This window comes from Salmo trutta, chromosome 23 (genome assembly GCF_901001165.1).
Source record: "Salmo trutta chromosome 23, fSalTru1.1, whole genome shotgun sequence".
NCBI lineage: Eukaryota > Metazoa > Chordata > Actinopteri > Salmoniformes > Salmonidae > Salmo > Salmo trutta.
The window spans coordinates 10,434,200-10,460,510 of NC_042979.1; the positions used below are offsets into that span (position 1 = coordinate 10,434,200).

Consider the following 26,311-nt stretch of genomic DNA (forward strand, 5'->3'; position numbering starts at 1 on the left):
ATATCTATGTGTTTACAGAAAAAACGGTGATACTTACTGTAGTAGCTAAGTAACCTAAGTCACGTATAGTCATGGCTCAATCTATCCCCTGAATAGCCCAAGAAAGTCACTCATCACCACCATGTTGTTTTCACCTGTTCCTTCAAATCAGTGATTTTCAAATCCAAGTCAGAGCTAACGAGCCCGGGACCGAAATGGAACCAGATATGTGTTGATTAGAGAAGTAATGATAGGTTATTGTTATGGATAACACAAGTTTATTGGTTTCGTATTACAGGTTTACAATACATACACGTGTATCTCTCAGTGCATTACTATTGTAGATCCACTTGGTGTCTCTACACTATAATGCATGAAATGTAGTTTTGGTTATATGCTTATGCAAAATAAAAACATATTCATGTACATTCAAAGTTCTTTCATGGACAGTTTTATAGCGAAGGACATGAAGGCTCCTGGAACTTGATTGGTGATCATCACTTCAGGCATACCTTTGGAAAGAAAATGCATTTTTAACCAAACAAAGTCAAACTCCTGTTGGATGGAACTATGCAATTTCCTACAAAGGGGATATGTCATGGACTACACTACTGACCCTGCAGGGCAGTTCAGGTGTACTTTACCTAGCCTATAGTCCCGGGGCTTGTGCCACACTCTACTCTGTAAAGGGTCTGTCCACACTCTTTGCTCCTGCATTGTCTGGAGGTTCTTACACCAGCAGCCAACTGTGTACCCTAAACAGGCAGACAGACAGAGGTGTAGTCCAGGCACACTACAGAGCACATTAGGCAAGTAGGAAATAACAATACTACCATATCTACTCGCTTCTACCAAAAGCTGTATTAATTGAAAGGATATGAAGAGAATTTAAGCTTCTGCTATGGACCTGGTATGGACCAACATTATAGAAGAATAAGAAATAATTGAATCTCACTGTTGAACCAAACAGCAGCTGCTCACCTGAAGAAAGGGTTCTTTAGATCCAAACTGTTGCCAGATTTGAAGCCTGACTGATCAACGACTGCTGTGATGTGAATGTCGTAACTCTGCCTGGTAGAGATGAAGAGCAAAAAGCAAACAATATAATCTCTGTATAATATTGTTTCCATTCCCCAAATTTCCCCACATTCCATTTCTGTAGTACAGACACAGTCCTTCTCCGGCTTACCTTGTGTTGGCTATGAACTGGACAGATCCGGACAGAGTCTGTCCCACCTTGCCAAACAGAGGGGTCTGGAAGAGACAGCGGACCTGGTACCAGTGAGTCAGAGGTTCACTAGGAGCAGTGGACAGCCACACTGTCATCCTGCAGAGAGAAAGGACTCAAATGAACAGAGTATATCTACTGTATCCCCTGGAGCCTGAGACAACGCTTGTTTTTTTTGTTAACAATGAAAATAATTGAAAAACATCACACCAAGAGGTCTTACTTGGATCCTATAAACGCTACGTCAAACCAGAAGGCCAGCCCATGGATCAATCCAGACTGGAGCAGTTTAAACACAAATGGAATCTCCATCCTGCAAAACATATTGAAATTGAATGTTTATTACAGCGACATTCTGTCATTATCACAGATTTTCTCTTATCTGCCAATACAGTTTCATAGCTCATAATAAGAGCCGTGCAATTACATTTGTGTTGTTGTTGAAAAAGGACTTAGACAATAACCTGTGTAAGTCCTCTTCTTTAGCCTCCATGAAATTGATGCAGTGCTTGACAGATTTTGCCATTAGAATCGACATCTCAAATGTATCCTACAACAAAATGAGGACAATGAGGCAAATTGAACATCTTTGTATTATTTCACAGTATGTATCAGCATGAATGCAATTCTAGCCTCATTGAACCGAGGTACTCACAACTATGGGCTGTTTGAAAAACTCATCAACTGCAGAACTGTGAAGACCACTCAGGTTAACCCCATAGAAACAGGTCTGGTGCCTGCAAAGAGAGTGTGGCAGAACAATAAGGCACATAATGTATTAGATCAAAAGATTATGCACTTAAGCCTAACTTGTCCAGGCAGACACAACTGAAACTCATGCTGTAAAATGTATGAGCACCAGGTTTAAGAAGGATTTCGGCATTCCTAAAAACTGAAAAGGCTTGTCATCCCCTCATAGTAGTGGAGCAAAGACTGACACTACACCATAGCCCTCTTGCTGGAAAAGGCATGCAGGCCACTATCTTGTAACTTTATAAAGCTTCAAGGGGAAAAGTGAAGTGTATATATGACACCGTTGATTTCATTGCACGTCCCATCTTGGTGAAGTGTCTTTGGTCCCGTATTGTTATAAATGGGTGGTGTAAAAGACTTGCATGTGAAACACAAGATGTGTGGGAGATGAAGTGCATTAGATTATCACTAATAACCTTTTCAGTATGTTCAAGCTTGAATGAGGATGCTGTCAGCACTAGTGAACTGGTGCGGGGGATATACAATATAACTACAAAAGTATGTGGAAAAAGTATGTGGACACTCCTTCAAATTAGTGTATTCGGCTATTTCAGCCACATTTTGCTGACAGGTGTAAACAATCGAGCACACAGCCATGCAATCTCCATAGACAAACATTGGCAGTAGAATGGCCTTACCAAAGAGCTCAGTGACTTTCAATGTGGCACCATCATAGGATGCCACCTTTCCAACAAGGCAGTTCGTCAAATGCCTGCCCTGAAAGAGCTGTCCCGGTCAACTGTAAATGCTGTTATTGTGAAGTGGAAACGTCTAGGAGCAACAACGGTTCAACCGCGAGGTGGTAGGCCACACAAGCTCACAGAACGGGACCGCCGGGTGCTGAAGCGCGTAGCACGTAAAAAACGTCTGTTTTAGGTTGCAACACTCATTACTGGGTTCCAAACTGCCTCTGGAAGCAACGTCAGCACAATAACTGTTCTTCAGGAGCTTCAAGAAATAGGTTTCCATGGCTGAGCAGCCGCATACAAGCCTAAGATTACCATGCGCAATGCCAAGCGTCGGCTTAAGTGGTGTTAAGCTCGCCGCCATTGGACTCTGGAGCAGTGGAAACGTGTTCTCTGGAGTGATGAATCGCGTTACATCATCTGGTAGTCCGACAAACAAATCTGGGTTTGGCGGATGCCAGGAGAACCCTACCTGCCCGAATGCATAGTGCTATTAATGCCAAAGATTTTGGAATGAGAAGTTAGACTAGCAGGTGTCCACATACTTTTGTTCATGAAGTGTAGGTGTGTAAGTGAGAAGGAAGGCAGAGGATTCACAGAGGAGCATTACAACATCTATCCGGTATCTCCATGTAATTTTGGCATCTGCGCTCATGTGTTGAATGTAGTGAGGGAGGAAAACTACAGGCAAAGACATATTGCCATATTGCCCTATCTCAAACCAACAATATTTGAGCAGCAGATATTTTCTTTACATTTCTCTCTATGTCTTTGTGTCTTCTGCCACTGGCAGTGTGAGGACAGTTATCTGAGTAGAGGGGGTTCGAGAGGGTATGTTTGAGTCAGGTTTGGACTGAACTGGAGCGTTTTACGTTGACAGGAAACCCGCTTGACTGGGGTCACAGCCCAGTGCCAGTCAGAACTGGAGCTGCGGGTGGGTGGGGGGCCGATTAGCCTCCTGGCATGTTGCATAGCCCCACAGCCTGCCCAGGCCTCTGTGGGGGGATGTCAAATAAACCCTCATGGACACAGCTGTAAACAGTCACAGAGACTCATGGAGATGGAGGGGAGGGGAGCGTCAGGCAGGGCCAGGCCCAGACTGAGAGGCTTTGTGGGGGTGTGAGGCGGGGTCAATCATGGTCTGTTAACGCACTGGCATCCTGCTCTGCTCTGCTTCTCCCCAGAAGGAGAGGAGAGAGGGGGGAGGAGAGTACTATGAGCTCATCCCATACAGCAGTTCACTGTGTTTTCATGGCAGCCACACACACACCGCTGTCACAGTTAAGTACGAGTTAAGTTAGCACAGATGCCAACTGTGAAACCCCCTATGGAAAGCAGCACTAATCCAGAATACGAAACTAATAACAACGTTTATTTGATTTCAGCCTCCACCTTGTGGTGCCCGGAATGACACGTGACAGATTCTGAAACGTTGTGTTTATTCTCTCACCAGAAGCTAGAGCGTCCATAGTGCTCGATGTAGAGCTGCTCGTCAGTGAAGGGAGCGAGGTGCATGTCGCTACAGGTTGGGAACATCATACCTGAATAGGTAGAAGAGAGACATGTTTGGTGTAACGTTAGCTGAACAAAACGATCAACAGATCAATCCCAGCATGTAAAATAGCCTCTGTTGGAACTCAACTGACCCTTGGGTTTGAGCCACTTCCTGGAGTGGAGGTAGCTCTCCAGCATCCTCTCGTTCAGCAGCATGTAGCCAATGGGCTCTGAGATGATCACGTCCACCTGCTCAGGGCACGACACCTCCTCAATCTTTCCAGCCAGGACTATGATCCTATCTGACAGACTATTGCTCTTTACGAGCATCTGAAGGGAAAACACAAAACATTGCTGTCCCCCCCAAAAATGACATTTGTTTTTTTGAGTCAAATAGGGTCTGATCTTACTGATGCACCACTGCACGTCTGAGGCTTTGATGAAGACATCCTGTGTAGTATATTTGAGAGCAGATGTCTTGGATCAAGGGTATTTGTAGCTTGTTTCTTTACCTGAAATTGCATTAATCTGCTGTCTAAAATTAGAGAGAAATAATTAGCTGTTGACAAATTGTGTTTTGGTAAACCCTCATGCATGCAAACTCTCCCATGAAGTGCTCTGGTACATTACACTTCCCTGCTGTGTAAACAGGGAGTTCTACTTTAATGATGCGAGAGCTGCTGGGCTGCTGCTCCAGGGCAATTCCATGGTAACGGAATTACGCTTTGACTCAGATTTTTCACTTTAAAATGTATGCTTAACAAAACCATTGATTTAAACATTTAACAAACCATACAACTTTATGCACAATAACTACTTTGAACAATTTGCACCGAAATCACAAAAACACATTTACTGGAAGAACTGTGCAGATGCTAAATTTGGTCACAGAATTACGGTAAAATCTCCCTCAGTTTTTTATGCGACCACGTCTGCTCAGTGGGTGAGGATGCTTGTTACAGTAAATGGAATGAGGGTAGGTGGTAGGTGTCATGGTAGGTTTCACTAAGATCCGGGAGAGGAGACATTAACTGGAGAGAGAGAGAGAGAGAGAGAGAGAGAGAGAGGTTGTCCAGATTGTTTTAACACTCTAACTTTGACCACCAGACGACAGAAAGAGAAAGAAAACAGTAATAAGCTGAACATAACAGAATGCCAGAGGAAGGGAGGACAGTAGTACTGAACATAACAGAATGCCAGAGGAAGGGAGGACAGTAGTACTGAACATAACAGAATGCCAGAGGAAGGGAGGACAGTAGTACTGAACATAACAGAATGCCAGAGGAAGGGAGGACAGTAGTACTGAACATAACAGAATGCCAGAGGAAGGGAGGGCAGTAGTACTGAACATAACAGAATGCCAGAGGAAGGGAGGACAGTAGTACTGAACATAACAGAATGCCAGAGGAAGGGAGGACAGTAGTACTGAACATAACAGAATGCCAGAGGAAGGGAGGACAGTAGTACTGAACATAACAGAATGCCAGAGGAAGGGAGGACAGTAGTACTGAACATAACAGAATGCCAGAGGAAGGGAGGACAGTAGTACTGAACATAACAGAATGCCAGAGGAAGGGAGGACAGTAGTACTGAACATAACAGAATGCCAGAGGAAGGGAGGACAGTAGTACTGAACATAACAGAATGCCAGAGGAAGGGAGGATAGTAGTACTGAACATAACAGAATGCCAGAGGAAGGGAGGATAGTAGTACTGAACATAACAGAATGCCAGAGGAAGGGAGGACAGTAGCAGGTGACCCAGCTGTGGTTTGTGACTACTGTCATTTCCCACTGTAGACAATTCAATTGCAGTAATTCCGATTTGGTAACAGAATTATGAGTTTTAATCACTTAATAATTCATAACAAACTTGATATTAGTAAAAACACTGCACAGTAACTAATTGGTAGGTTTACCTTTACATGTTACTTCTGTGAACTTTCATTATCCTCCCTCCTCATGAGAGACATTAAAAAATGTCTTAAAGATATGTGGGTTTTTGGTAATGGAATCAAAAGGTACAAAGTTTCTTAAAGCAAAACATTTATCCAAAACGAAACATAAGTATTGATATTAGTTGGCAGGGGTCTTTACTTCAACATTGGGTTCTGATGTATTTGTCATACCTTTTACTGGTTAATGTTGTGGTCTAAGAACCCTTTCCATCAGTTTGTTAGTCCAGATTTTTAGGATGGCAAATGTAGAAAAATGTATATATGCCTTCATTTCCCCAAAATATAGACTCTTAGCTTTCAATTGACACACAATTTGATATGCTCCTATGAACTTCACATGTTGATGCTCATGGGTCCTTTTACATGGAAATGCTCTCCATGTGCACTGAGTGAGAGGGACAGACTGCTGGGTCTTCGATTACTGAGAGACTGAAGCATATGGTGTATTAAAGACATAAACCTGGTCAAGCTGGCCAGGCAAGACCCTCTGACTGGGAGTGTGACAGACCTCCTCATAATATTGTTTCAAAAAGACATTGTCCACACTGGTTGGTTTTCTCTTGCTGTCTGCGTAGGTCATCATCCCACACCGTGGCAGAGCACCCTTCCTGTTTAATCCAGACCTTGGCCTGTGGAGCGTTCTTGTGAGGCAGTGACCCATGCACGTGCACGTGGACACTGACGCTGGCCAGGCATCCACAGGGGTGGTCCCAGGCTCTGGTTCACACTGTTTATATAGACCTCAGTGTAGGCCTACAGTATGATAGGGATTCAGCCTGCTCAGAGAGACCATGCAACCACCTCAACAGGAATACATTATGGAGGTCCACCATTTTGTCAAACTGAGTATACGGTTCGGCTATTGGCAGATCAGCTGCAATGTGGAAGAAAAGAAGTATGAAGGGACACATCTGGTTGCAGTCTAGAAACAAGCACCAGTAGAGTAGAACTAGAACAGGGAGAACTATGCCTGACTGTTAAACTAGAGGCCATCCATCCATGAAAATATGTTTCCTTCACCCTCAAGCTGCTTTCTGGGCCAAGAGCGGCCTCAAATCATTACACCCTCAGAATGTCATGCTCTGTGAGTGAAGCACGAGGTCCGTTTTATGGGGGCTGTTCTGTTCTGGAGGTGTGACTCTCGCTGAGATAGCGTTTCCAGGGTTGTGCGGTTTTCATCAAGGCTTTGTCCTTGGCTCCATGTAGACACCATGAGGTTTGAGCTAGATGTGTTGACAACACAGGTGATTAGGGCTGTGATAAGTGATTCATCATCTTTACCCGGGGTGTTTCGGGCCAAGCAATACAAATGACTTTATTCACTGGTCAAAGCCGTAAGGTTTTCCTTCTCTTTCTAGGGGTAAGTGGTTTAAGCTGCTAAAACAGCAGAAACATTAATCAGATTTCAAAGCAGCATAGAACGTTCAATCATCTCAACAGACCAATAACGTTACTATTAAGAATTCTGGTGCTATAGATTGAAAATGCCAGATAGCGCATGTTAAAGTGCAAAAGGATGCTCGTTTAACATTAACTTTCACATTTCCTGGAAGGTTGATAGGAAAACAATCAGATGCTGCCAGAGTAGGCCGTACGGTTGAAAGGTAAAACAGATGCCTTTACCTCTGCAAATTTGGCTACAGGGCTGGCCTCCACAGCATATACCCTCTTCGCTCCTGCCTGGATGGCGAAGAAAGACAGGATCCCTGATCCACTGCCAACATCAAGTACTATCTGGGTACAAGAAGGAGCCAGACATTACATCTGCATGCTGTAACAGACAAAATGTAAGACATGATCAGGTTCTATGGATAGGTGTGGTTCTGGTTATGTGGTTCCACTCTTACTTTGTCCTTGAAGTCCGTCTCGTTTAGCAGAATGGCCTTTTGATACGTGGCTGTCCTCAAATAATCCTGCAGCATATTCTGTTGTTGTGATAGGCAGCCATAAAACTACAGAAGAAGGGAGGACGAGGTTCATTCACAACCTAGTACACCACCAGTTTGTCTCTCTGAGGGCCTAGTTGACTTTTACAGTAAAACTACCTGGAAGTACTGCAGGGCTGAGGAGTCTTCAGTTCTCTGGTCAAACACTGATTGTTGCCTTTCTGCTGACTTATCTTCTCTTCTCAGCTGAATGTGGAACTCCTGAAACTCTGGGGTCAGAAAACAACGGACTTTATGGATGAAAACTCTTTTTGACTGCGTAAAGTAGGCTTCCATTTTAGCTAACGTGAGAAGTTTTATGTGTGCCCTTACCACTCTGTGTTCTGAACTGCAAGAGAACACTCAGGCAGCCAACGGTGATGAGGAAAGATTGGGTGCCCACCCGACAACAGTCTGTTTCCCTGGTGACTGTGAATTTGAAAACACAGACCCCATCACCTGCAAACGAAAAAAACACAACAGACAGTTAATTCAAATACACCCAAATACAAGACCTCTGTATTCTCACTGTATTCTGTGTCATCCACTATCAAGGGGGCTGTTCCTCTGAGTTATCTACCCCAAGTCCATTCATATGTTCTTGGCCTTTTGCAAACGTATCAGCAAAGGAGCCATAAATAACAATGTCAGCCCTTAACCTAAGAAAACCTTCAGCATACTCTGGCAGCACGAGGCTACTAATGTGGTGCGGCACTATCTGATCCTGTGCACCAGCAGGCAGAGAGCTATAGCGGCTAGGACCACTGTACCGTATAGTATAGGAAAACACAGTCCAGGTACATACTGTCCAGTAGAACTCCATAACAACGGAGTCCGACACGCACACACGCATGCATATTGACGCCCCACATACACACATACACACACTTTCACACTCGCAACATATGCTGCTGCTACTATTATCTATCCTGATAGGCTAGTCATTTTTACCCCTACCTACATGTACATATTACCTGAACTACCTCGTGCCGCTGCACATTGACTCGGTACAGGGACTGCTTGTATAGAGCTCCATTATTGTTATTTGTTGTGTTACTATTTTCTATTTTTATTTGTTCATTTGCTTACTTTTTTAACTCTGCATTGTTGGGAAAGGACTCGTCAGTAAGCATTTCACGATCAAGTCTACACCTATACGGCACGTGGGACAAATACAGTTAGATTTGATTTGGTTTCTCACACACACACACGCGCACGCACGCACGCACGCACACACACACACACACACACACACACACACACCCCCACACACGCGCACGCACGCACGCACACACACACACACACACAGGGTGCACACAACTGGGTAGTAAATCTCACAGACCTTTCAGCACTGCCTGTCCAGCGACCACACAGAAAGAAGTAAAATTGCCATATGGGAAAGACTGTTGGAAAATGTCATACACTCCCACACACACACACATACATGGACTTCTCATAGACCAGGGAGAGGACAATACATCTAATTGTTTTGTCTTAAAAAAAAAAAGCTATTGGCAATTTTATTCAGAAATAAAGAGAGCGTCATCACTATTTGTTCTTGATTGTACTCATATGGAAAGAGCTAGTATGATGTATACAAATAAATATATTAGCTTGTTCTTGTTTCTTGTATGTGTACTTACCATCCTGAATAGTGAGCTCTGTCTCCTCCAGCCCTGTGCTCAATTGTAGAGAAAGGCCTTGGTGTTGCCTCTGTTTGGCCACCTGTATCTCTCCCTGTACCTGGTCCTCATTCACAGTGAACAGATTGATGGAAAAACAGGTCCCTTCTGAACTCCTCTCCATGGTCTCCATGGTCGCAGCTGTCGTAACTTCTGTTGTAAGGTTCTGTAGATGTGTCTGAGTTTGGTTGAGGTGGGAGGGGAAGGAGCTCTGGCAGGAGTCAAGGGGCGGGGACAGACTGTGTATAGGAATATGCTTTGAACAAAAAGAGAAGTTACAATCTATATATATATATATATATATATATATATATATATATATATATATATATATATATATATTAACTATAGGTAGATTTAGCTAATCTATTACAGCAATTTAGGCCAAGGCATTGAAGAATCTGAACAGATAAAGGTTTATTCATGTATAAAGGCAAAGAAAACAAACATTTTATTTAGAATTATGCAAATACATATTTGTATCATCAATGCTTGGATAACTTCCAAATTCAGTGCGAAAACACCTTTTTCTAACATTATAATAAACACACTTTCACTTGAATAAAACTGACTTTCACTCATGTTCTATTTTGTTCACTTTTTACTATGTTGAATGACACTAAAGAGGACAGCTTAGTCTATTGATATCATTGTAAACATAGCAGAGTTGAGCACAGCAGGACTAACTCCTGACTAATGTGGAATAAATTGGGCTCGGTCCTGAACTTCCTGATTTAGAAGTTGGCTGGAGTGACGTCACCACTTCCCTGCAGTGTGTCACCCAGTGGAGAACTGTGGCAATGACAGGAAAGTTCCTGAAGACACTGGAGCTCCGAGTGGCAGCATATAAAAGCTGTGAAAGTCCCCCTGCTGAGACAGAAACCAATACATCCAACACTGAACACACAAGACTCAACACTCAACATTGACTGAAGATGCTGTGTTCCCGAGGATTCCAGTCTTCCCTCAGCCCATTGATGGACTTCTACTGGCCTGTGCGCAGTCTATGGCCAGAGGTCCGACCTCTTCTCAGCCAGCGGGATCTACTGCAGAGAAACCTGCTGGAGATCAAGAGCAGTCTGGAGCTGATGGAGAAACTCCAGCAGCACATCTTTGAAGAGTTGGACAATGTCCCATCCTCTGTGGCCATCCAACCAGTCTCCTACAAGCTGGATAAGGAGGGAGACGGCTTTGCCCTGACACTGGACACTAAAGACTTTTCACCAGAGGAGCTGTCTGTCAAGCAGGTGGGCAGGAAGCTGAAAGTCAGTGGGAAGACAGAGAAGAAGCTGGATGGTGGGGAAGGCTCATACTCTTACAGATGTCAAGAGTTCAGACAAGAGTTTGATCTGCCTGAACGGGTGAATCCTGAGACAGTCACCTGCTCCCTGGCTCATGACGGGAAGCTCCACATCCAGGCACAAAATAATCCATTATCTGCTGAGGAGGAGGTGGCAGAGAGAGTGGTGCCCATCAACTGTAGCCTGGATGTGAAAACCCCACAATTCCTGTCAAAGACAGAGGGAAGCACCACCGACACACAGAAGAATCAAGAGAACACCATTTCACATGAGGACTGATTTTTATTTCACTGGATGATACATTTTCTAATAAATCTTTTTCATGTTATGATACAGTATGCATTTACATTTCATATCTTGTAACAATCAATATGACATGCTATTTAATTTAATCAATAAAATATACAATTTTACAGAATATTGCAGTTGTTATAATCTCTTCAATGGATATCAGCATAATGACCATTATTTCTCATCAAAAGTTAACTTTCCAAAAAGCTCACTGGCCTGATATTTTTTTCTGTGAACATTTTCAATAAACTCAATTTTCAAAAAGCTCTCCTAAAAATGTTCTGATTCTATCATGTTTATGACATGTTTATAAACCTGACTTCTGAAAGCAAATGTTATGTGAACTTGTCAGGGTTTGAAATGTAGGCCTTTTTGAGCAAGTGTCCTGTTTTAGATCATTGAATGTGAGTGAATAGTTTCCACACCTTCTAGAAAATATTATTTTTAGTTATTCAAAAACAGACGAAAATATATGACAAACATAATACCAAACAAACATTTTTCCGTTTTCAACTATATTATAATAACATAAAATAAACACATGACCAATTTCATAATGCAGTACAATCTGCATTTATTTTCTTCAAAATATGATTTTTCACTGGATTATTTTAGAATGTGTCCAATTATATTTTGACCTCTCTTGCATTGACTCCTGTGGTGAAAACTCTCTTTAAAACGTAGCTTGTGATCTTTTGTCCAATTTTGTTCGACTTTGCTGATACTATTGCATGTCACAGAATATAGATGATCCATCAATACCGTAAATGTGAAAAGCAACATGGTTCAAAATAATTTTAAAGTCATAAATATATTTAAGTTAAATGAATCATTCATCAGTGAAACCATTAAAAGGTGACCTGCTTTAAGTACAGCACCACTAATATCTCAGGACGGTGGACTCCATCCAGCTTGTTACTGAACTTCCTGATTTAGAAGCTGGCTGGAGTGACGTCACCACTTCCCTGCAGTGTGTCACCCAGTGGAGAACTGTGGCAATGACAGGAAAGTTCCTGAAGACACTGGAGCTCCGAGTGGCAGCATATAAAAGCTGTGAAAGTCCCCCTGCTGAGACAGAAACCAATACATCCAACACTGAACACACAAGACTCAACACTCAACATTGACTGAAGATGCTGTGTTCCCGAGGATTCCAGTCTTCCCTCAGCCCATTGATGGACTTCTACTGGCCTGTGCGCAGTCTATGGCCAGAGGTCCGACCTCTTCTCAGCCAGCGGGATCTACTGCAGAGAAACCTGCTGGAGATCAAGAGCAGTCTGGAGCTGATGGAGAAACTCCAGCAGCACATCTTTGAAGAGTTGGACAATGTCCCATCCTCTGTGGCCATCCAACCAGTCTCCTACAAGCTGGATAAGGAGGGAGACGGCTTTGCCCTGACACTGGACACTAAAGACTTTTCACCAGAGGAGCTGTCTGTCAAGCAGGTGGGCAGGAAGCTGAAAGTCAGTGGGAAGACAGAGAAGAAGCTGGATGGTGGGGAAGGCTCATACTCTTACAGATGTCAAGAGTTCAGACAAGAGTTTGATCTGCCTGAACGGGTGAATCCTGAGACAGTCACCTGCTCCCTGGCTCATGACGGGAAGCTCCACATCCAGGCACAAAATAATCCATTATCTGCTGAGGAGGAGGTGGCAGAGAGAGTGGTGCCCATCAACTGTAGCCTGGATGTGAAAACCCCACAATTCCTGTCAAAGACAGAGGGAAGCACCACCGACACACAGAAGAATCAAGAGAACACCATTTCACATGAGGACTGATTTTTATTTCACTGGATGATACATTTTCTAATAAATATTTTTTCTGTTATGATACAGTATGCATTTACATTTCATATCTTGTAACAATCAATATGACATGCTATTTAATTTAATCAATAAAATATACAATTTTACAGAATATTGCAGTTGTTATAATCTCTTCAATGGATATCAGCATAATGACCATTATTTCTCATCAAAAGTTAACTTTCCAAAAAGCTCACTGGCCTGATATTTTTTTCTGTGAACATTTTCAATAAACTCAATTTTCAAAAAGCTCTCCTAAAAATGTTCTGATTCTATCATGTTTATGACATGTCTATAAACCTGACTTCTGAAAGCAAATGTTATGTGAACTTGTCAGGGTTTGAAATGTAGGCCTTTTTGAGCAAGTGTCCTGTTTTAGAACATTGAATGTGAGTGAATAGTTTCCACACCTTCTAGAAAATATTATTTTTTGTTATTCAAAAACAGACGAAAAAATATGACAAACATAATATAAAAACAAACATTTTTCCGTTTTCAACTATATTATAATAACATAAAATAAACACATGACCAATTTCATAATGCAGTACAATCTGCATTTATTTTCTTCAAAATATGATTTTTCACTGGATTATTTTAGAATGTGTCCAATTATATTTTGACCTCTCTTGCATTGACTCCTGTGGTGAAAACTCTCTTTAAAACGTAGCTTGTGATCTTTTGTCCAATTTTGTTCGACTTTGCTGATACTATTGCATGTCACAGAATATAGATGATCCATCAATACCGTAAATGTGAAAAGCAACATGGTTCAAAATAATTTTAAAGTCATAAATATATTTAAGTTAAGTGAATCATTCATCAGTGAAACCATTAAAAGGTGACCTGCTTTAAGTACAGCACCACTAATATCTCAGGACGGTGGACTCCATCCAGCTTGTTACTGAACTTCCTGATTTAGAAGCTGGCTGGAGTGACGTCACCACTTCCCTGCAGTGTGTCACCCAGTGGAGAACTGTGGCAATGACAGGAAAGTTCCTGAAGACACTGGAGCTCCGAGTGGCAGCATATAAAAGCTGTGAAAGTCCCCCTGCTGAGACAGAAACCAATACATCCAACACTGAACACACAAGACTCAACACTCAACATTGACTGAAGATGCTGTGTTCCCGAGGATTTCAGTCTTCCCTCAGCCCATTGATGGACTTCTACTGGCCTGTGCGCAGTCTATGGCCAGAGGTCCGACCTCTTCTCAGCCAGCGGGATCTACTGCAGAGAAACCTGCTGGAGATCAAGAGCAGTCTGGAGCTGATGGAGAAACTCCAGCAGCACATCTTTGAAGAGTTGGACAATGTCCCATCCTCTGTGGCCATCCAACCAGTCTCCTACAAGCTGGATAAGGAGGGAGACGGCTTTGCCCTCACACTGGACACTAAAGACTTTTCACCAGAGGAGCTGTCTGTCAAGCAGGTGGGCAGGAAGCTGAAAGTCAGTGGGAAGACAGAGAAGAAGCTGGATGGTGGGGAAGGCTCATACTCTTACAGATGTCAAGAGTTCAGACAAGAGTTTGATCTGCCTGAACGGGTGAATCCTGAGACAGTCACCTGCTCCCTGGCTCATGACGGGAAGCTCCACATCCAGGCACAAAATAATCCATTATCTGCTGAGGAGGAGGTGGCAGAGAGAGTGGTGCCCATCAACTGTAGCCTGGATGTGAAAACCCCACAATTCCTGTCAAAGACAGAGGGAAGCACCACCGACACACAGAAGAATCAAGAGAACACCATTTCACATGAGGACTGATTTTTATTTCACTGGATGATACATTTTCTAATAAATATTTTTTTGTTATGATACAGTATGCATTTACATTTCATATCTTGTAACAATCAATATGACATGCTATTTAATTTAATCAATAAAATATACAATTTTACAGAATATTGCAGTTGTTATAATCTCTTCAATGGATATCAGCATAATGACCATTATTTCTCATCAAAAGTTAACTTTCCAAAAAGCTCACTGGCCTGATATTTTTTTCTGTGAACATTTTCAATAAACTCAATTTTCAAAAAGCTCTCCTAAAAATGTTCTGATTCTATCATGTTTATGACATGTCTATAAACCTGACTTCTGAAAGCAAATGTTATGTGAACTTGTCAGGGTTTGAAATGTAGGCCTTTTTGAGCAAGTGTCCTGTTTTAGAACATTGAATGTGAGTGAATAGTTTCCACACCTTCTAGAAAATATTATTTTTAGTTATTAAAAAACAGACGAAAATATATGACAAACATAATGCCAAACAAACATTTTTCCGTTTTCAACTATATTATAATAACATAAAATCAACACATGACCAATTTCATAATGCAGTACAATCTGCATTTATTTTCTTCAAAATATGATTTTTCACTGGATTATTTTAGAATGTGTCCAATTATATTTTGACCTCTCTTGCACTGACTCCTGTGGTGAAAACTCTCTTTAAAACGTAGCTTGTGATCTTTTGTCCAATTTTGTTCGACTTTGCTGATACTATTGCATGTCACAGAATATAGATGATCTATCAATACCGTAAATGTGAAAAGCAACATGGTTCAAAACACTTTTAAAAGTCATAAATATATTTAAGTTAAGTGAATCATTCATCAGTGAAACCATTAAAAGGTGACCTGCTTTAAGTACAGCACCACTAATATCTCAGGACGGTTGACTCCATCCAGCTTGTTACTGAACTTCCTGATTTAGAAGCTGGCTGGAGTGACGTCACCACTTCCCTGCAGTGTGTCACCCAGTGGAGAACTGTGGCAATGACAGGAAAGTTCCTGAAGACACTGGTGCTCCGAGTGGCAGCATATAAAAGCTGTGAAAGTCCCCCTGCTGAGACAGAAACCAATACATCCAACACTGAACACACAAGACTCAACACTCAACATTGACTGAAGATGCTGTGTTCCCGAGGATTCCAGTCTTCCCTCAGCCCATTGATGGACTTCTACTGGCCTGTGCGCAGTCTATGGCCAGAGGTCCGACCTCTTCTCAGCCAGCGGGATCTACTGCAGAGAAACCTGCTGGAGATCAAGAGCAGTCTAGAGCTGATGGAGAAACTCCAGCAGCACATCTTTGAAGAGTTGGACAATGTCCCATCCTCTGTGGCCATCCAACCAGTCTCCTACAAGCTGGATAAGGAGGGAGACGGCTTTGCCCTCACACTGGACACTAAAGACTTTTCACCAGAGGAGCTGTCTGTCAAGCAGGTGGGCAGGAAGCTGAAAGTCAGTGGGAAGACAGAGAAGAAGCTGGATGGTGGGGAAGGCTCATACTCTTACAGATGTCAAGAGTTCAGACAAGAGTTTGATCTGCCTGAACGGGTGAATCCTGAGACAGTCACCTGCTCCCTGGCTCATGACGGGAAGCTCCACATCCAGGCACAAAATAATCCATTATCTGCTGAGGAGGAGGTGGCAGAGAGAGTGGTGCCCATCAACTGTAGCCTGGATGTGAAAACCCCACAATTCCTGTCAAAGACAGAGGGAAGCACCACCGACACACAGAAGAATCAAGAGAACACCATTTCACATGAGGACTGATTTTTATTTCACTGGATGATACATTTTCTAATAAATATTTTTCATGTTATGATACAGTATGCATTTACATTTCATATCTTGTAACAATCAATATGACATGCTATTTAATTTAATCAATAAAATATACAATTTTACAGAATATTGCAGTTGTTATAATCTCTTCAATGGATATCAGCATAATGACCATTATTTCTCATCAAAAGTTAACTTTCCAAAAAGCTCACTGGCCTGATATTTTTTTCTGTGAACATTTTCAATAAACTCAATTTTCAAAAAGCTCTCCTAAAAATGTTCTGATTCTATCATGTTTATGACATGTCTATAAACCTGACTTCTGAAAGCAAATGTTATGTGAACTTGTCAGGGTTTGAAATGTAGGCCTTTTTGAGCAAGTGTCCTGTTTTAGAACATTGAATGTGAGTGAATAGTTTCCACACCTTCTAGAAAATATTATTTTTAGTTATTCAAAAACAGACGAAAATATATGACAAACATAATGCCAAACAAACATTTTTCCGTTTTCAACTATATTATAATAACATAAAATCAACACATGACCAATTTCATAATGCAGTACAATCTGCATTTATTTTCTTCAAAATATGATTTTTCACTGGATTATTTTAGAATGTGTCCAATTATATTTTGACCTCTCTTGCACTGACTCCTGTGGTGAAAACTCTCTTTAAAACATAGCTTGTGATCTTTTGTCCAATTTTGTTCGACTTTGCTGATACTATTGCATGTCACAGAATATAGATGATCTATCAATACCGTAAATGTGAAAAGCAACATGGTTCAAAACACTTTTAAAAGTCATAAATATATTTAAGTTAAGTGAATCATTCATCAGTGAAACCATTAAAAGGTGACCTGCTTTAAGTACAGCACCACTAATATCTCAGGACGGTTGACTCCATCCAGCTTGTTACTGAACTTCCTGATTTAGAAGCTGGCTGGAGTGACGTCACCACTTCCCTGCAGTGTGTCACCCAGTGGAGAACTGTGGTAATGACAGGAAAGTTCCTGAAGACACTGGTAGCTCCGAGTGGCAGCATATAAAAGCTGTGAAAGTCCCCCTGCTGAGACAGAAACCAATACATCCAACACTGAACACACAAGACTCAACACTCAACATTGACTGAAGATGCTGTGTTCCCGAGGATTCCAGTCTTCCCTCAGCCCATTGATGGACTTCTACTGGCCTGTGCGCAGTCTATGGCCAGAGGTCCGACCTCTTCTCAGCCAGCGGGATCTACTGCAGAGAAACCTGCTGGAGATCAAGAGCAGTCTGGAGCTGATGGAGAAACTCCAGCAGCACATCTTTGAAGAGTTGGACAATGTCCCATCCTCTGTGGCCATCCAACCAGTCTCCTACAAGCTGGATAAGGAGGGAGACGGCTTTGCCCTCACACTGGACACTAAAGACTTTTCACCAGAGGAGCTGTCTGTCAAGCAGGTGGGCAGGAAGCTGAAAGTCAGTGGGAAGACAGAGAAGAAGCTGGATGGTGGGGAAGGCTCATACTCTTACAGATGTCAAGAGTTCAGACAAGAGTTTGATCTGCCTGAACGGGTGAATCCTGAGACAGTCACCTGCTCCCTGGCTCATGACGGGAAGCTCCACATCCAGGCACCAAAGAATCCATTATCTGCTGAGGAGGAGGTGGCAGAGAGAGTGGTGCCCATCAACTGTAGCCTGGATGTGAAAACCCCACAATTCCTGTCAAAGACAGAGGGAAGCACCACCGACACACAGAAGAATCAAGAGAACACCATTTCACATGAGGACTGATTTTTATTTCACTGGATGATACATTTTCTAATAAATATTTTTCATGTTATGATACAGTATGCATTTACATTTCATATCTTGTAACAATCAATATGACATGCTATTTAATTTAATCAATAAAATATACAATTTTACAGAATATTGCAGTTGTTATAATCTCTTCAATGGATATCAGCATAATGACCATTATTTCTCATCAAAAGTTAACTTTCCAAAAAGCTCACTGGCCTGATATTTTTTTCTGTGAACATTTTCAATAAACTCAATTTTCAAAAAGCTCTCCTAAAAATGTTCTGATTCTATCATGTTTATGACATGTCTATAAACCTGACTTCTGAAAGCAAATGTTATGTGAACTTGTCAGGGTTTGAAATGTAGGCCTTTTTGAGCAAGTGTCCTGTTTTAGAACATTGAATGTGAGTGAATAGTTTCCACACCTTCTAGAAAATATTATTTTTAGTTATTAAAAAACAGACGAAAATATATGACAAACATAATGCCAAACAAACATTTTTCCGTTTTCAACTATATTATAATAACATAAAATCAACACATGACCAATTTCATAATGCAGTACAATCTGCATTTATTTTCTTCAAAATATGATTTTTCACTGGATTATTTTAGAATGTGTCCAATTATATTTTGACCTCTCTTGCACTGACTCCTGTGGTGAAAACTCTCTTTAAAACATAGCTTGTGATCTTTTGTCCAATTTTGTTCGACTTTGCTGATACTATTGCATGTCACAGAATATAGATGATCTATCAATACCGTAAATGTGAAAAGCAACATGGTTCAAAACACTTTTAAAAGTCATAAATATATTTAAGTTAAGTGAATCATTCATCAGTGAAACCATTAAAAGGTGACCTGCTTTAAGTACAGCACCACTAATATCTCAGGACGGTTGACTCCATCCAGCTTGTTACTGAACTTCCTGATTTAGAAGCTGGCTGGAGTGACGTCACCACTTCCCTGCAGTGTGTCACCCAGTGGAGAACTGTGGCAATGACAGGAAAGTTCCTGAAGACACTGGTAGCTCCGAGTGGCAGCATATAAAAGCTGTGAAAGTCCCCCTGCTGAGACAGAAACCAATACATCCAACACTGAACACACAAGACTCAACACTCAACATTGACTGAAGATGCTGTGTTCCCGAGGATTCCAGTCTTCCCTCAGCCCATTGATGGACTTCTACTGGCCTGTGCGCAGTCTATGGCCAGAGGTCCGACCTCTTCTCAGCCAGCGGGATCTACTGCAGAGAAACCTGCTGGAGATCAAGAGCAGTCTAGAGCTGATGGAGAAACTCCAGCAGCACATCTTTGAAGAGTTGGACAATGTCCCATCCTCTGTGGCCATCCAACCAGTCTCCTACAAGCTGGATAAGGAGGGAGACGGCTTTGCCCTCACACTGGACACTAAAGACTTTTCACCAGAGGAGCTGTCTGTCAAGCAGGTGGGCAGGAAGCTGAAAGTCAGTGGGAAGACAGAGAAGAAGCTGGATGGTGGGGAAGGCTCATACTCTTACAGATGTCAAGAGTTCAGACAAGAGTTTGATCTGCCTGAACGGGTGAATCCTGAGACAGTCACCTGCTCCCTGGCTCATGACGGGAAGCTCCACATCCAGGCACAAAATAATCCATTATCTGCTGAGGAGGAGGTGGCAGAGAGAGTGGTGCCCATCAACTGTAGCCTGGATGTGAAAACCCCACAATTCCTGTCAAAGACAGAGGGAAGCACCACCGACACACAGAAGAATCAAGAGAACACCATTTCACATGAGGACTGATTTTTATTTCACTGGATGATACATTTTCTAATAAATATTTTTCATGTTATGATACAGTATGCATTTACATTTCATATCTTGTAACAATCAATATGACATGCTATTTAATTTAATCAATAAAATATACAATTTTACAGAATATTGCAGTTGTTATAATCTCTTCAATGGATATCAGCATAATGACCATTATTTCTCATCAAAAGTTAACTTTCCAAAAAGCTCACTGGCCTGATATTTTTTTCTGTGAACATTTTCAATAAACTCAATTTTCAAAAAGCTCTCCTAAAAATGTTCTGATTCTATCATGTTTATGACATGTCTATAAACCTGACTTCTGAAAGCAAATGTTATGTGAACTTGTCAGGGTTTGAAATGTAGGCCTTTTTGAGCAAGTGTCCTGTTTTAGAACATTGAATGTGAGTGAATAGTTTCCACACCTTCTAGAAAATATTATTTTTAGTTATTAAAAAACAGACGAAAATATATGACAAACATAATGCCAAACAAACATTTTTCCGTTTTCAACTATATTATAATAACATAAAATCAACACATGACCAATTTCATAATGCAGTACAATCTGCATTTATTTTCTTCAAAATATGATTTTTCACTGGATTATTTTAGAATGTGTCCAATTATATTTTGACCTCTCTTGCACTGACTCCTGTGGTGAAAACTCTCTTTAAAACGTAGCTTGTGATCTTTTGTCCAATTTTGTTCGACTTTGCTGATACTATTGCATGTCACAGAATATAGATGATCTATCAATACCGTAAATGTGAAAAGCAACATGGTTCAAAACACTTTTAAAAGTCATAAATATATTTAAGTTAAGTGAATCATTCATCAGTGAAACCATTAAAAGGTGACCTGCTTTAAGTACAGCACCACTAATATCTCAGGACGGTTGACTCCATCCAGCTTGTTACTGAACTTCCTGATTTAGAAGCTGGCTGGAGTGACGTCACCACTTCCCTGCAGTGTGTCACCCAGTGGAGAACTGTGGTAATGACAGGAAAGTTCCTGAAGACACTGGAGCTCCGAGTGGCAGCATATAAAAGCTGTGAAAGTCCCCCTGCTGAGACAGAAACCAATACATCCAACACTGAACACACAAGACTCAACACTCAACATTGACTGAAGATGCTGTGTTCCCGAGGATTCCAGTCTTCCCTCAGCCCATTGATGGACTTCTACTGACCTGTGCGCAGTCTATGGCCAGAGGTCCGACCTCTTCTCAGCCAGCGGGATCTACTGCAGAGAAACCTGCTGGAGATCAAGAGCAGTCTGGAGCTGATGGAGAAACTCCAGCAGCACATCTTTGAAGAGTTGGACAATGTCCCATCCTCTGTGGCCATCCAACCAGTCTCCTACAAGCTGGATAAGGAGGGAGACGGCTTTGCCCTCACACTGGACACTAAAGACTTTTCACCAGAGGAGCTGTCAGTCAAGCAGGTGGGCAGGAAGCTGAAAGTCAGTGGGAAGACAGAGAAGAAGCTGGATGGTGGGGAAGGCTCATACTCTTACAGATGTCAAGAGTTCAGGCAAGAGTTTGATCTGCCTGAACGGGTGAATCCTGAGACAGTCACCTGCTCCCTGGATCATGACGGGAAGCTCCACATCCAGGCACCAAAGAATCCATTATCTGCTGAGGAGGAGGTGGCAGAGAGAGTGGTGCCCATCAACTGTAGCCTGGATGTGAAAACCCCACAATTCCTGTCAAAGACAGAGGGAAGCACCACCGACACACAGAAGAATCAAGAGAACACCATTTCACATGAGGACTGATTTTTATTTCACTGGATGATACATTTTCTAATAAATATTTTTCATGTTATGATACAGTATGCATTTACATTTCATATCTTGTAACAATCAATATGACATGCTATTTAATTTAATCAATAATATATACAATTTTACAGAATATTGCAGTTGTTATAATCTCTTCAATGGATATCAGCATAATGACCATTATTTCTCATCAAAAGTTAACTTTCCAAAAAGCTCACTGGCCTGATATTTTTTTCTGTGAACATTTTCAATAAACTCAATTTTCAAAAAGCTCTCCTAAAAATGTTCTGATTCTATCATGTTTATGACATGTCTATAAACCTGACTTCTGAAAGCAAATGTTATGTGAACTTGTCAGGGTTTGAAATGTAGGCCTTTTTGAGCAAGTGTCCTGTTTTAGAACATTGAATGTGAGTGAATAGTTTCCACACCTTCTAGAAAATATTATTTTTAGTTATTAAAAAACAGACGAAAATATATGACAAACATAATGCCAAACAAACATTTTTCCGTTTTCAACTATATTATAATAACATAAAATAAACACATGACCAATTTCATAATGCAGTACAATCTGCATTTATTTTCTTCAAAATATGATTTTTCACTGGATTATTTTAGAATGTGTCCAATTATATTTTGACCTCTCTTGCACTGACTCCTGTGGTGAAAACTCTCTTTAAAACATAGCTTGTGATCTTTTGTCCAATTTTGTTCGACTTTGCTGATACTATTGCATGTCACAGAATATAGATGATCTATCAATACCGTAAATGTGAAAAGCAACATGGTTCAAAACACTTTTAAAAGTCATAAATATATTTAAGTTAAGTGAATCATTCATCAGTGAAACCATTAAAAGGTGACCTGCTTTAAGTACAGCACCACTAATATCTCAGGACGGTGGACTCCATCCAGCTTGTTACTGAACTTCCTGATTTAGAAGCTGGCTGGAGTGACGTCACCACTTCCCTGCAGTGTGTCACCCAGTGGAGAACTGTGGCAATGACAGGAAAGTTCCTGAAGACACTGGAGCTCCGAGTGGCAGCATATAAAAGCTGTGAAAGTCCCCCTGCTGAGACAGAAACCAATACATCCAACACTGAACACACAAGACTCAACACTCAACATTGACTGAAGATGCTGTGTTCCCGAGGATTCCAGTCTTCCCTCAGCCCATTGATGGACTTCTACTGGCCTGTGCGCAGTCTATGGCCAGAGGTCCGACCTCTTCTCAGCCAGCGGGATCTACTGCAGAGAAACCTGCTGGAGATCAAGAGCAGTCTGGAGCTGATGGAGAAACTCCAGCAGCACATCTTTGAAGAGTTGGACAATGTCCCATCCTCTGTGGCCATCCAACCAGTCTCCTACAAGCTGGATAAGGAGGGAGACGGCTTTGCCCTCACACTGGACACTAAAGACTTTTCACCAGAGGAGCTGTCTGTCAAGCAGGTGGGCAGGAAGCTGAAAGTCAGTGGGAAGACAGAGAAGAAGCTGGATGGTGGGGAAGGCTCATACTCTTACAGATGTCAAGAGTTCAGGACAAGAGTTTGATCTGCCTGAACGGGTGAATCCTGAGACAGTCACCTGCTCCCTGGCTCATGACGGGAAGCTCCACATCCAGGCACAAAATAATCCATTATCTGCTGAGGAGGAGGTGGCAGAGAGAGTGGTGCCCATCAACTGTAGCCTGGATGTGAAAACCCCACAATTCCTGTCAAAGACAGAGGGAAGCACCACCGACACACAGAAGAATCAAGAGAACACCATTTCACATGAGGACTGATTTTTATTTCACTGGATGATACATTTTCTAATAAATATTTTTCATGTTATGATACAGTATGCATTTACATTTCATATCTTGTAACAATCAATATGACATGCTATTTAATTTAATCAATAAATATACAATTTTACAGAATATTGCAGTTGTTATAATCTCTTCAATGGATATCAGCATAATGACCATTATTTCTCATCAAAAGTTAACTTTCCAAAAAGCTCACTGGCCTGATATTTTTTTCTGTGAACATTTTCAATAAACTCAATTTTCAAAAAGCTCTCCTAAAAATGTTCTGATTCTATCATGTTTATGACATGTCTATAAACCTGACTTCCGAAAGCAAATGTTATGTGAACTTGTCAGGGTTTGAAATGTAGGCCTTTTTGAGCAAGTGTCCTGTTTTAGATCATTGAATGTGAGTGAATAGTTTCCACACCTTCTAGAAAATATTATTTTTAGTTATTAAAAAACAGACGAAAATACATGACAAACATAATACCAAACAAACATTTTTCCGTTTTCAACTATATTATAATAACATAAAATAAACACATGACCAATTTCATAATGCAGTACAATCTGCATTTATTTTCTTCAAAATATGATTTTTCACTGGATTATTTTAGAATGTGTCCAATTATATTTTGACCTCTCTTGCACTGACTCCTGTGGTGAAAACTCTCTTTAAAACGTAGCTTGTGATCTTTTGTCCAATTTTGTTCGACTTTGCTGATACTATTGCATGTCACAGAATATAGATGATCCATCAATACCGTAAATGTGAAAAGCAACATGGTTCAAAATAATTTTAAAGTCATAAATATATTTAAGTTAAGTGAATCATTCATCAGTGAAACCATTAAAAGGTGACCTGCTTTAAGTACAGCACCACTAATATCTCAGGACGGTGGACTCCATCCAGCTTGTTACTGAACTTCCTGATTTAGAAGCTGGCTGGAGTGACGTCACCACTTCCCTGCAGTGTGTCACCCAGTGGAGAACTGTGGCAATGACAGGAAAGTTCCTGAAGACACTGGAACTCCGAGTGGCAGCATATAAAAGCTGTGAAAGTCCCCCTGCTGAGACAGAAACCAATACATCCAACACTGAACACACAAGACTCAACACTCAACATTGACTGAAGATGCTGTGTTCCCGAGGATTCCAGTCTTCCCTCAGCCCATTGATGGACTTCTACTGGCCTGTGCGCAGTCTATGGCCAGAGGTCCGACCTCTTCTCAGCCAGCGGGATCTACTGCAGAGAAACCTGCTGGAGATCAAGAGCAGTCTGGAGCTGATGGAGAAACTCCAGCAGCACATCTTTGAAGAGTTGGACAATGTCCCATCCTCTGTGGCCATCCAACCAGTCTCCTACAAGCTGGATAAGGAGGGAGACGGCTTTGCCCTCACACTGGACACTAAAGACTTTTCACCAGAGGAGCTGTCTGTCAAGCAGGTGGGCAGGAAGCTGAAAGTCAGTGGGAAGACAGAGAAGAAGCTGGATGGTGGGGAAGGCTCATACTCTTACAGATGTCAAGAGTTCAGACAAGAGTTTGATCTGCCTGAACGGGTGAATCCTGAGACAGTCACCTGCTCCCTGGCTCATGACGGGAAGCTCCACATCCAGGCACAAAATAATCCATTATCTGCTGAGGAGGAGGTGGCAGAGAGAGTGGTGCCCATCAACTGTAGCCTGGATGTGAAAACCCCACAATTCCTGTCAAAGACAGAGGGAAGCACCACCGACACACAGAAGAATCAAGAGAACACCATTTCACATGAGGACTGATTTTTATTTCACTGGATGATACATTTTCTAATAAATATTTTTCATGTTATGATACAGTATGCATTTACATTTCATATCTTGTAACAATCAATATGACATGCTATTTAATTTAATCAATAAATATACAATTTTACAGAATATTGCAGTTGTTATAATCTCTTCAATGGATATCAGCATAATGACCATTATTTCTCATCAAAAGTTAACTTTCCAAAAAGCTCACTGGCCTGATATTTTTTTCTGTGAACATTTTCAATAAACTCAATTTTCAAAAAGCTCTCCTAAAAATGTTCTGATTCTATCATGTTTATGACATGTCTATAAACCTGACTTCTGAAAGCAAATGTTATGTGAACTTGTCAGGGTTTGAAATGTAGGCCTTTTTGAGCAAGTGTCCTGTTTTAGATCATTGAATGTGAGTGAATAGTTTCCACACCTTCTAGAAAATATTATTTTTAGTTATTCAAAAACAGACGAAAATATATGACAAACATAATACCAAACAAACATTTTTCCGTTTTCAACTATATTATAATAACATAAAATAAACACATGACCAATTTCATAATGCAGTACAATCTGCATTTATTTTCTTCAAAATATGATTTTTCACTGGATTATTTTAGAATGTGTCCAATTATATTTTGACCTCTCTTGCACTGACTCCTGTGATGAAAACTTTCTTTAAAACATAGCTTGTG

General features: G+C 41.3%; 8 protein-coding genes and 2 pseudogenes across 10 annotated transcripts; 9 read left to right on the forward strand and 1 right to left on the reverse strand.

Moving 5' to 3' along the window:
* Nucleotides 1-234: 234 nt before the first annotated feature.
* carm1l (coactivator-associated arginine methyltransferase 1, like) lies at nucleotides 235-9,860 on the reverse strand. 3 transcript variants are annotated; one of them, XR_003868878.1, is made up of 14 exons: nucleotides 9,665-9,860; nucleotides 8,355-8,480; nucleotides 8,142-8,251; nucleotides 7,944-8,048; nucleotides 7,720-7,830; nucleotides 4,293-4,470; nucleotides 4,097-4,187; nucleotides 1,863-1,944; nucleotides 1,672-1,757; nucleotides 1,431-1,520; nucleotides 1,169-1,306; nucleotides 961-1,050; nucleotides 624-734; nucleotides 235-491 (listed from the first exon to the last, which is right to left on the reverse strand). XR_003868878.1 is itself a non-coding variant. In XM_029708870.1 (13 exons), exons 1-13 carry the CDS (start codon nucleotides 9,834-9,836, stop codon nucleotides 482-484), a joined length of 1,389 nt encoding a protein of 462 aa, XP_029564730.1. In that variant the 5' UTR covers nucleotides 9,837-9,860; the 3' UTR covers nucleotides 235-481. The 3 variants fall into 3 exon arrangements, 2 of the variants coding, with proteins under 2 accessions (XP_029564730.1, XP_029564731.1); XM_029708870.1 differs by lacking the exon at nucleotides 624-734; XM_029708871.1 differs by lacking the exons at nucleotides 235-491; nucleotides 624-734 and having other exon boundaries at nucleotides 957-1,050.
* A 586-nt stretch (nucleotides 9,861-10,446) lies between these two features.
* On the forward strand, nucleotides 10,447-11,559 carry LOC115159294 (heat shock protein 30-like). Its single transcript, XM_029708873.1, has one exon. The coding sequence runs from the start codon at nucleotides 10,639-10,641 to the stop codon at nucleotides 11,281-11,283; it is 645 nt and encodes a 214-aa protein (XP_029564733.1). The 5' UTR covers nucleotides 10,447-10,638; the 3' UTR covers nucleotides 11,284-11,559.
* A 52-nt stretch (nucleotides 11,560-11,611) lies between these two features.
* Nucleotides 11,612-13,349, forward strand: LOC115159293 (heat shock protein 30-like). Its single transcript, XM_029708872.1, has one exon. The coding sequence runs from the start codon at nucleotides 12,429-12,431 to the stop codon at nucleotides 13,071-13,073; it is 645 nt and encodes a 214-aa protein (XP_029564732.1). The 5' UTR covers nucleotides 11,612-12,428; the 3' UTR covers nucleotides 13,074-13,349.
* Nucleotides 13,350-13,586: 237 nt separating this feature from the next.
* On the forward strand, nucleotides 13,587-15,004 carry LOC115159296 (heat shock protein 30-like). The gene has a single exon (XM_029708875.1). It carries the CDS (start codon nucleotides 14,220-14,222, stop codon nucleotides 14,862-14,864), a length of 645 nt encoding a protein of 214 aa, XP_029564735.1. The 5' UTR covers nucleotides 13,587-14,219; the 3' UTR covers nucleotides 14,865-15,004.
* A 213-nt stretch (nucleotides 15,005-15,217) lies between these two features.
* On the forward strand, nucleotides 15,218-16,930 carry LOC115159295 (heat shock protein 30-like). The gene has a single exon (XM_029708874.1). It carries the CDS (start codon nucleotides 16,010-16,012, stop codon nucleotides 16,652-16,654), a length of 645 nt encoding a protein of 214 aa, XP_029564734.1. The 5' UTR covers nucleotides 15,218-16,009; the 3' UTR covers nucleotides 16,655-16,930.
* A 773-nt stretch (nucleotides 16,931-17,703) lies between these two features.
* LOC115159297 (heat shock protein 30) lies at nucleotides 17,704-18,722 on the forward strand. Its single transcript, XM_029708876.1, has one exon. The coding sequence runs from the start codon at nucleotides 17,802-17,804 to the stop codon at nucleotides 18,444-18,446; it is 645 nt and encodes a 214-aa protein (XP_029564736.1). The 5' UTR covers nucleotides 17,704-17,801; the 3' UTR covers nucleotides 18,447-18,722.
* A 773-nt stretch (nucleotides 18,723-19,495) lies between these two features.
* LOC115159300 (heat shock protein 30-like) lies at nucleotides 19,496-20,379 on the forward strand. Its single transcript, XM_029708877.1, has one exon. It carries the CDS (start codon nucleotides 19,594-19,596, stop codon nucleotides 20,236-20,238), a length of 645 nt encoding a protein of 214 aa, XP_029564737.1. The 5' UTR covers nucleotides 19,496-19,593; the 3' UTR covers nucleotides 20,239-20,379.
* Nucleotides 20,380-20,592: 213 nt separating this feature from the next.
* Nucleotides 20,593-22,299, forward strand: LOC115159301 (heat shock protein 30-like; annotated as a pseudogene).
* Nucleotides 22,300-22,383: 84 nt separating this feature from the next.
* Nucleotides 22,384-24,096, forward strand: LOC115159299 (heat shock protein 30-like; annotated as a pseudogene).
* A 772-nt stretch (nucleotides 24,097-24,868) lies between these two features.
* On the forward strand, nucleotides 24,869-25,885 carry LOC115159310 (heat shock protein 30-like). Its single transcript, XM_029708886.1, has one exon. It carries the CDS (start codon nucleotides 24,966-24,968, stop codon nucleotides 25,608-25,610), a length of 645 nt encoding a protein of 214 aa, XP_029564746.1. The 5' UTR covers nucleotides 24,869-24,965; the 3' UTR covers nucleotides 25,611-25,885.
* Nucleotides 25,886-26,311: the final 426 nt, after the last annotated feature.

Excerpts from the sequence above, each read along its gene's own strand:
- carm1l (XM_029708870.1), bottom strand. The coding sequence starts at position 9,836 with ATGGAGACCATGGAGAGGAGTTCAGAAGGGACCTGTTTTTCCATCAAT. Across the intron at positions 4,188-4,292 it reads GAAGTGGCTCAAACCCAAGG|GTATGATGTTCCCAACCTGT; the intron begins GTCAGTTGAGTT and ends CTACCTATTCAG. Across the intron at positions 1,521-1,671 it reads AAAGAAGAGGACTTACACAG|GATGGAGATTCCATTTGTGT; the intron begins GTTATTGTCTAA and ends TATGTTTTGCAG.
- LOC115159294 (XM_029708873.1), top strand. The coding sequence starts at position 10,639 with ATGCTGTGTTCCCGAGGATTCCAGTCTTCCCTCAGCCCATTGATGGAC.
- LOC115159293 (XM_029708872.1), top strand. The coding sequence starts at position 12,429 with ATGCTGTGTTCCCGAGGATTCCAGTCTTCCCTCAGCCCATTGATGGAC.
- LOC115159296 (XM_029708875.1), top strand. The coding sequence starts at position 14,220 with ATGCTGTGTTCCCGAGGATTTCAGTCTTCCCTCAGCCCATTGATGGAC.
- LOC115159295 (XM_029708874.1), top strand. The coding sequence starts at position 16,010 with ATGCTGTGTTCCCGAGGATTCCAGTCTTCCCTCAGCCCATTGATGGAC.
- LOC115159297 (XM_029708876.1), top strand. The coding sequence starts at position 17,802 with ATGCTGTGTTCCCGAGGATTCCAGTCTTCCCTCAGCCCATTGATGGAC.
- LOC115159300 (XM_029708877.1), top strand. The coding sequence starts at position 19,594 with ATGCTGTGTTCCCGAGGATTCCAGTCTTCCCTCAGCCCATTGATGGAC.
- LOC115159310 (XM_029708886.1), top strand. The coding sequence starts at position 24,966 with ATGCTGTGTTCCCGAGGATTCCAGTCTTCCCTCAGCCCATTGATGGAC.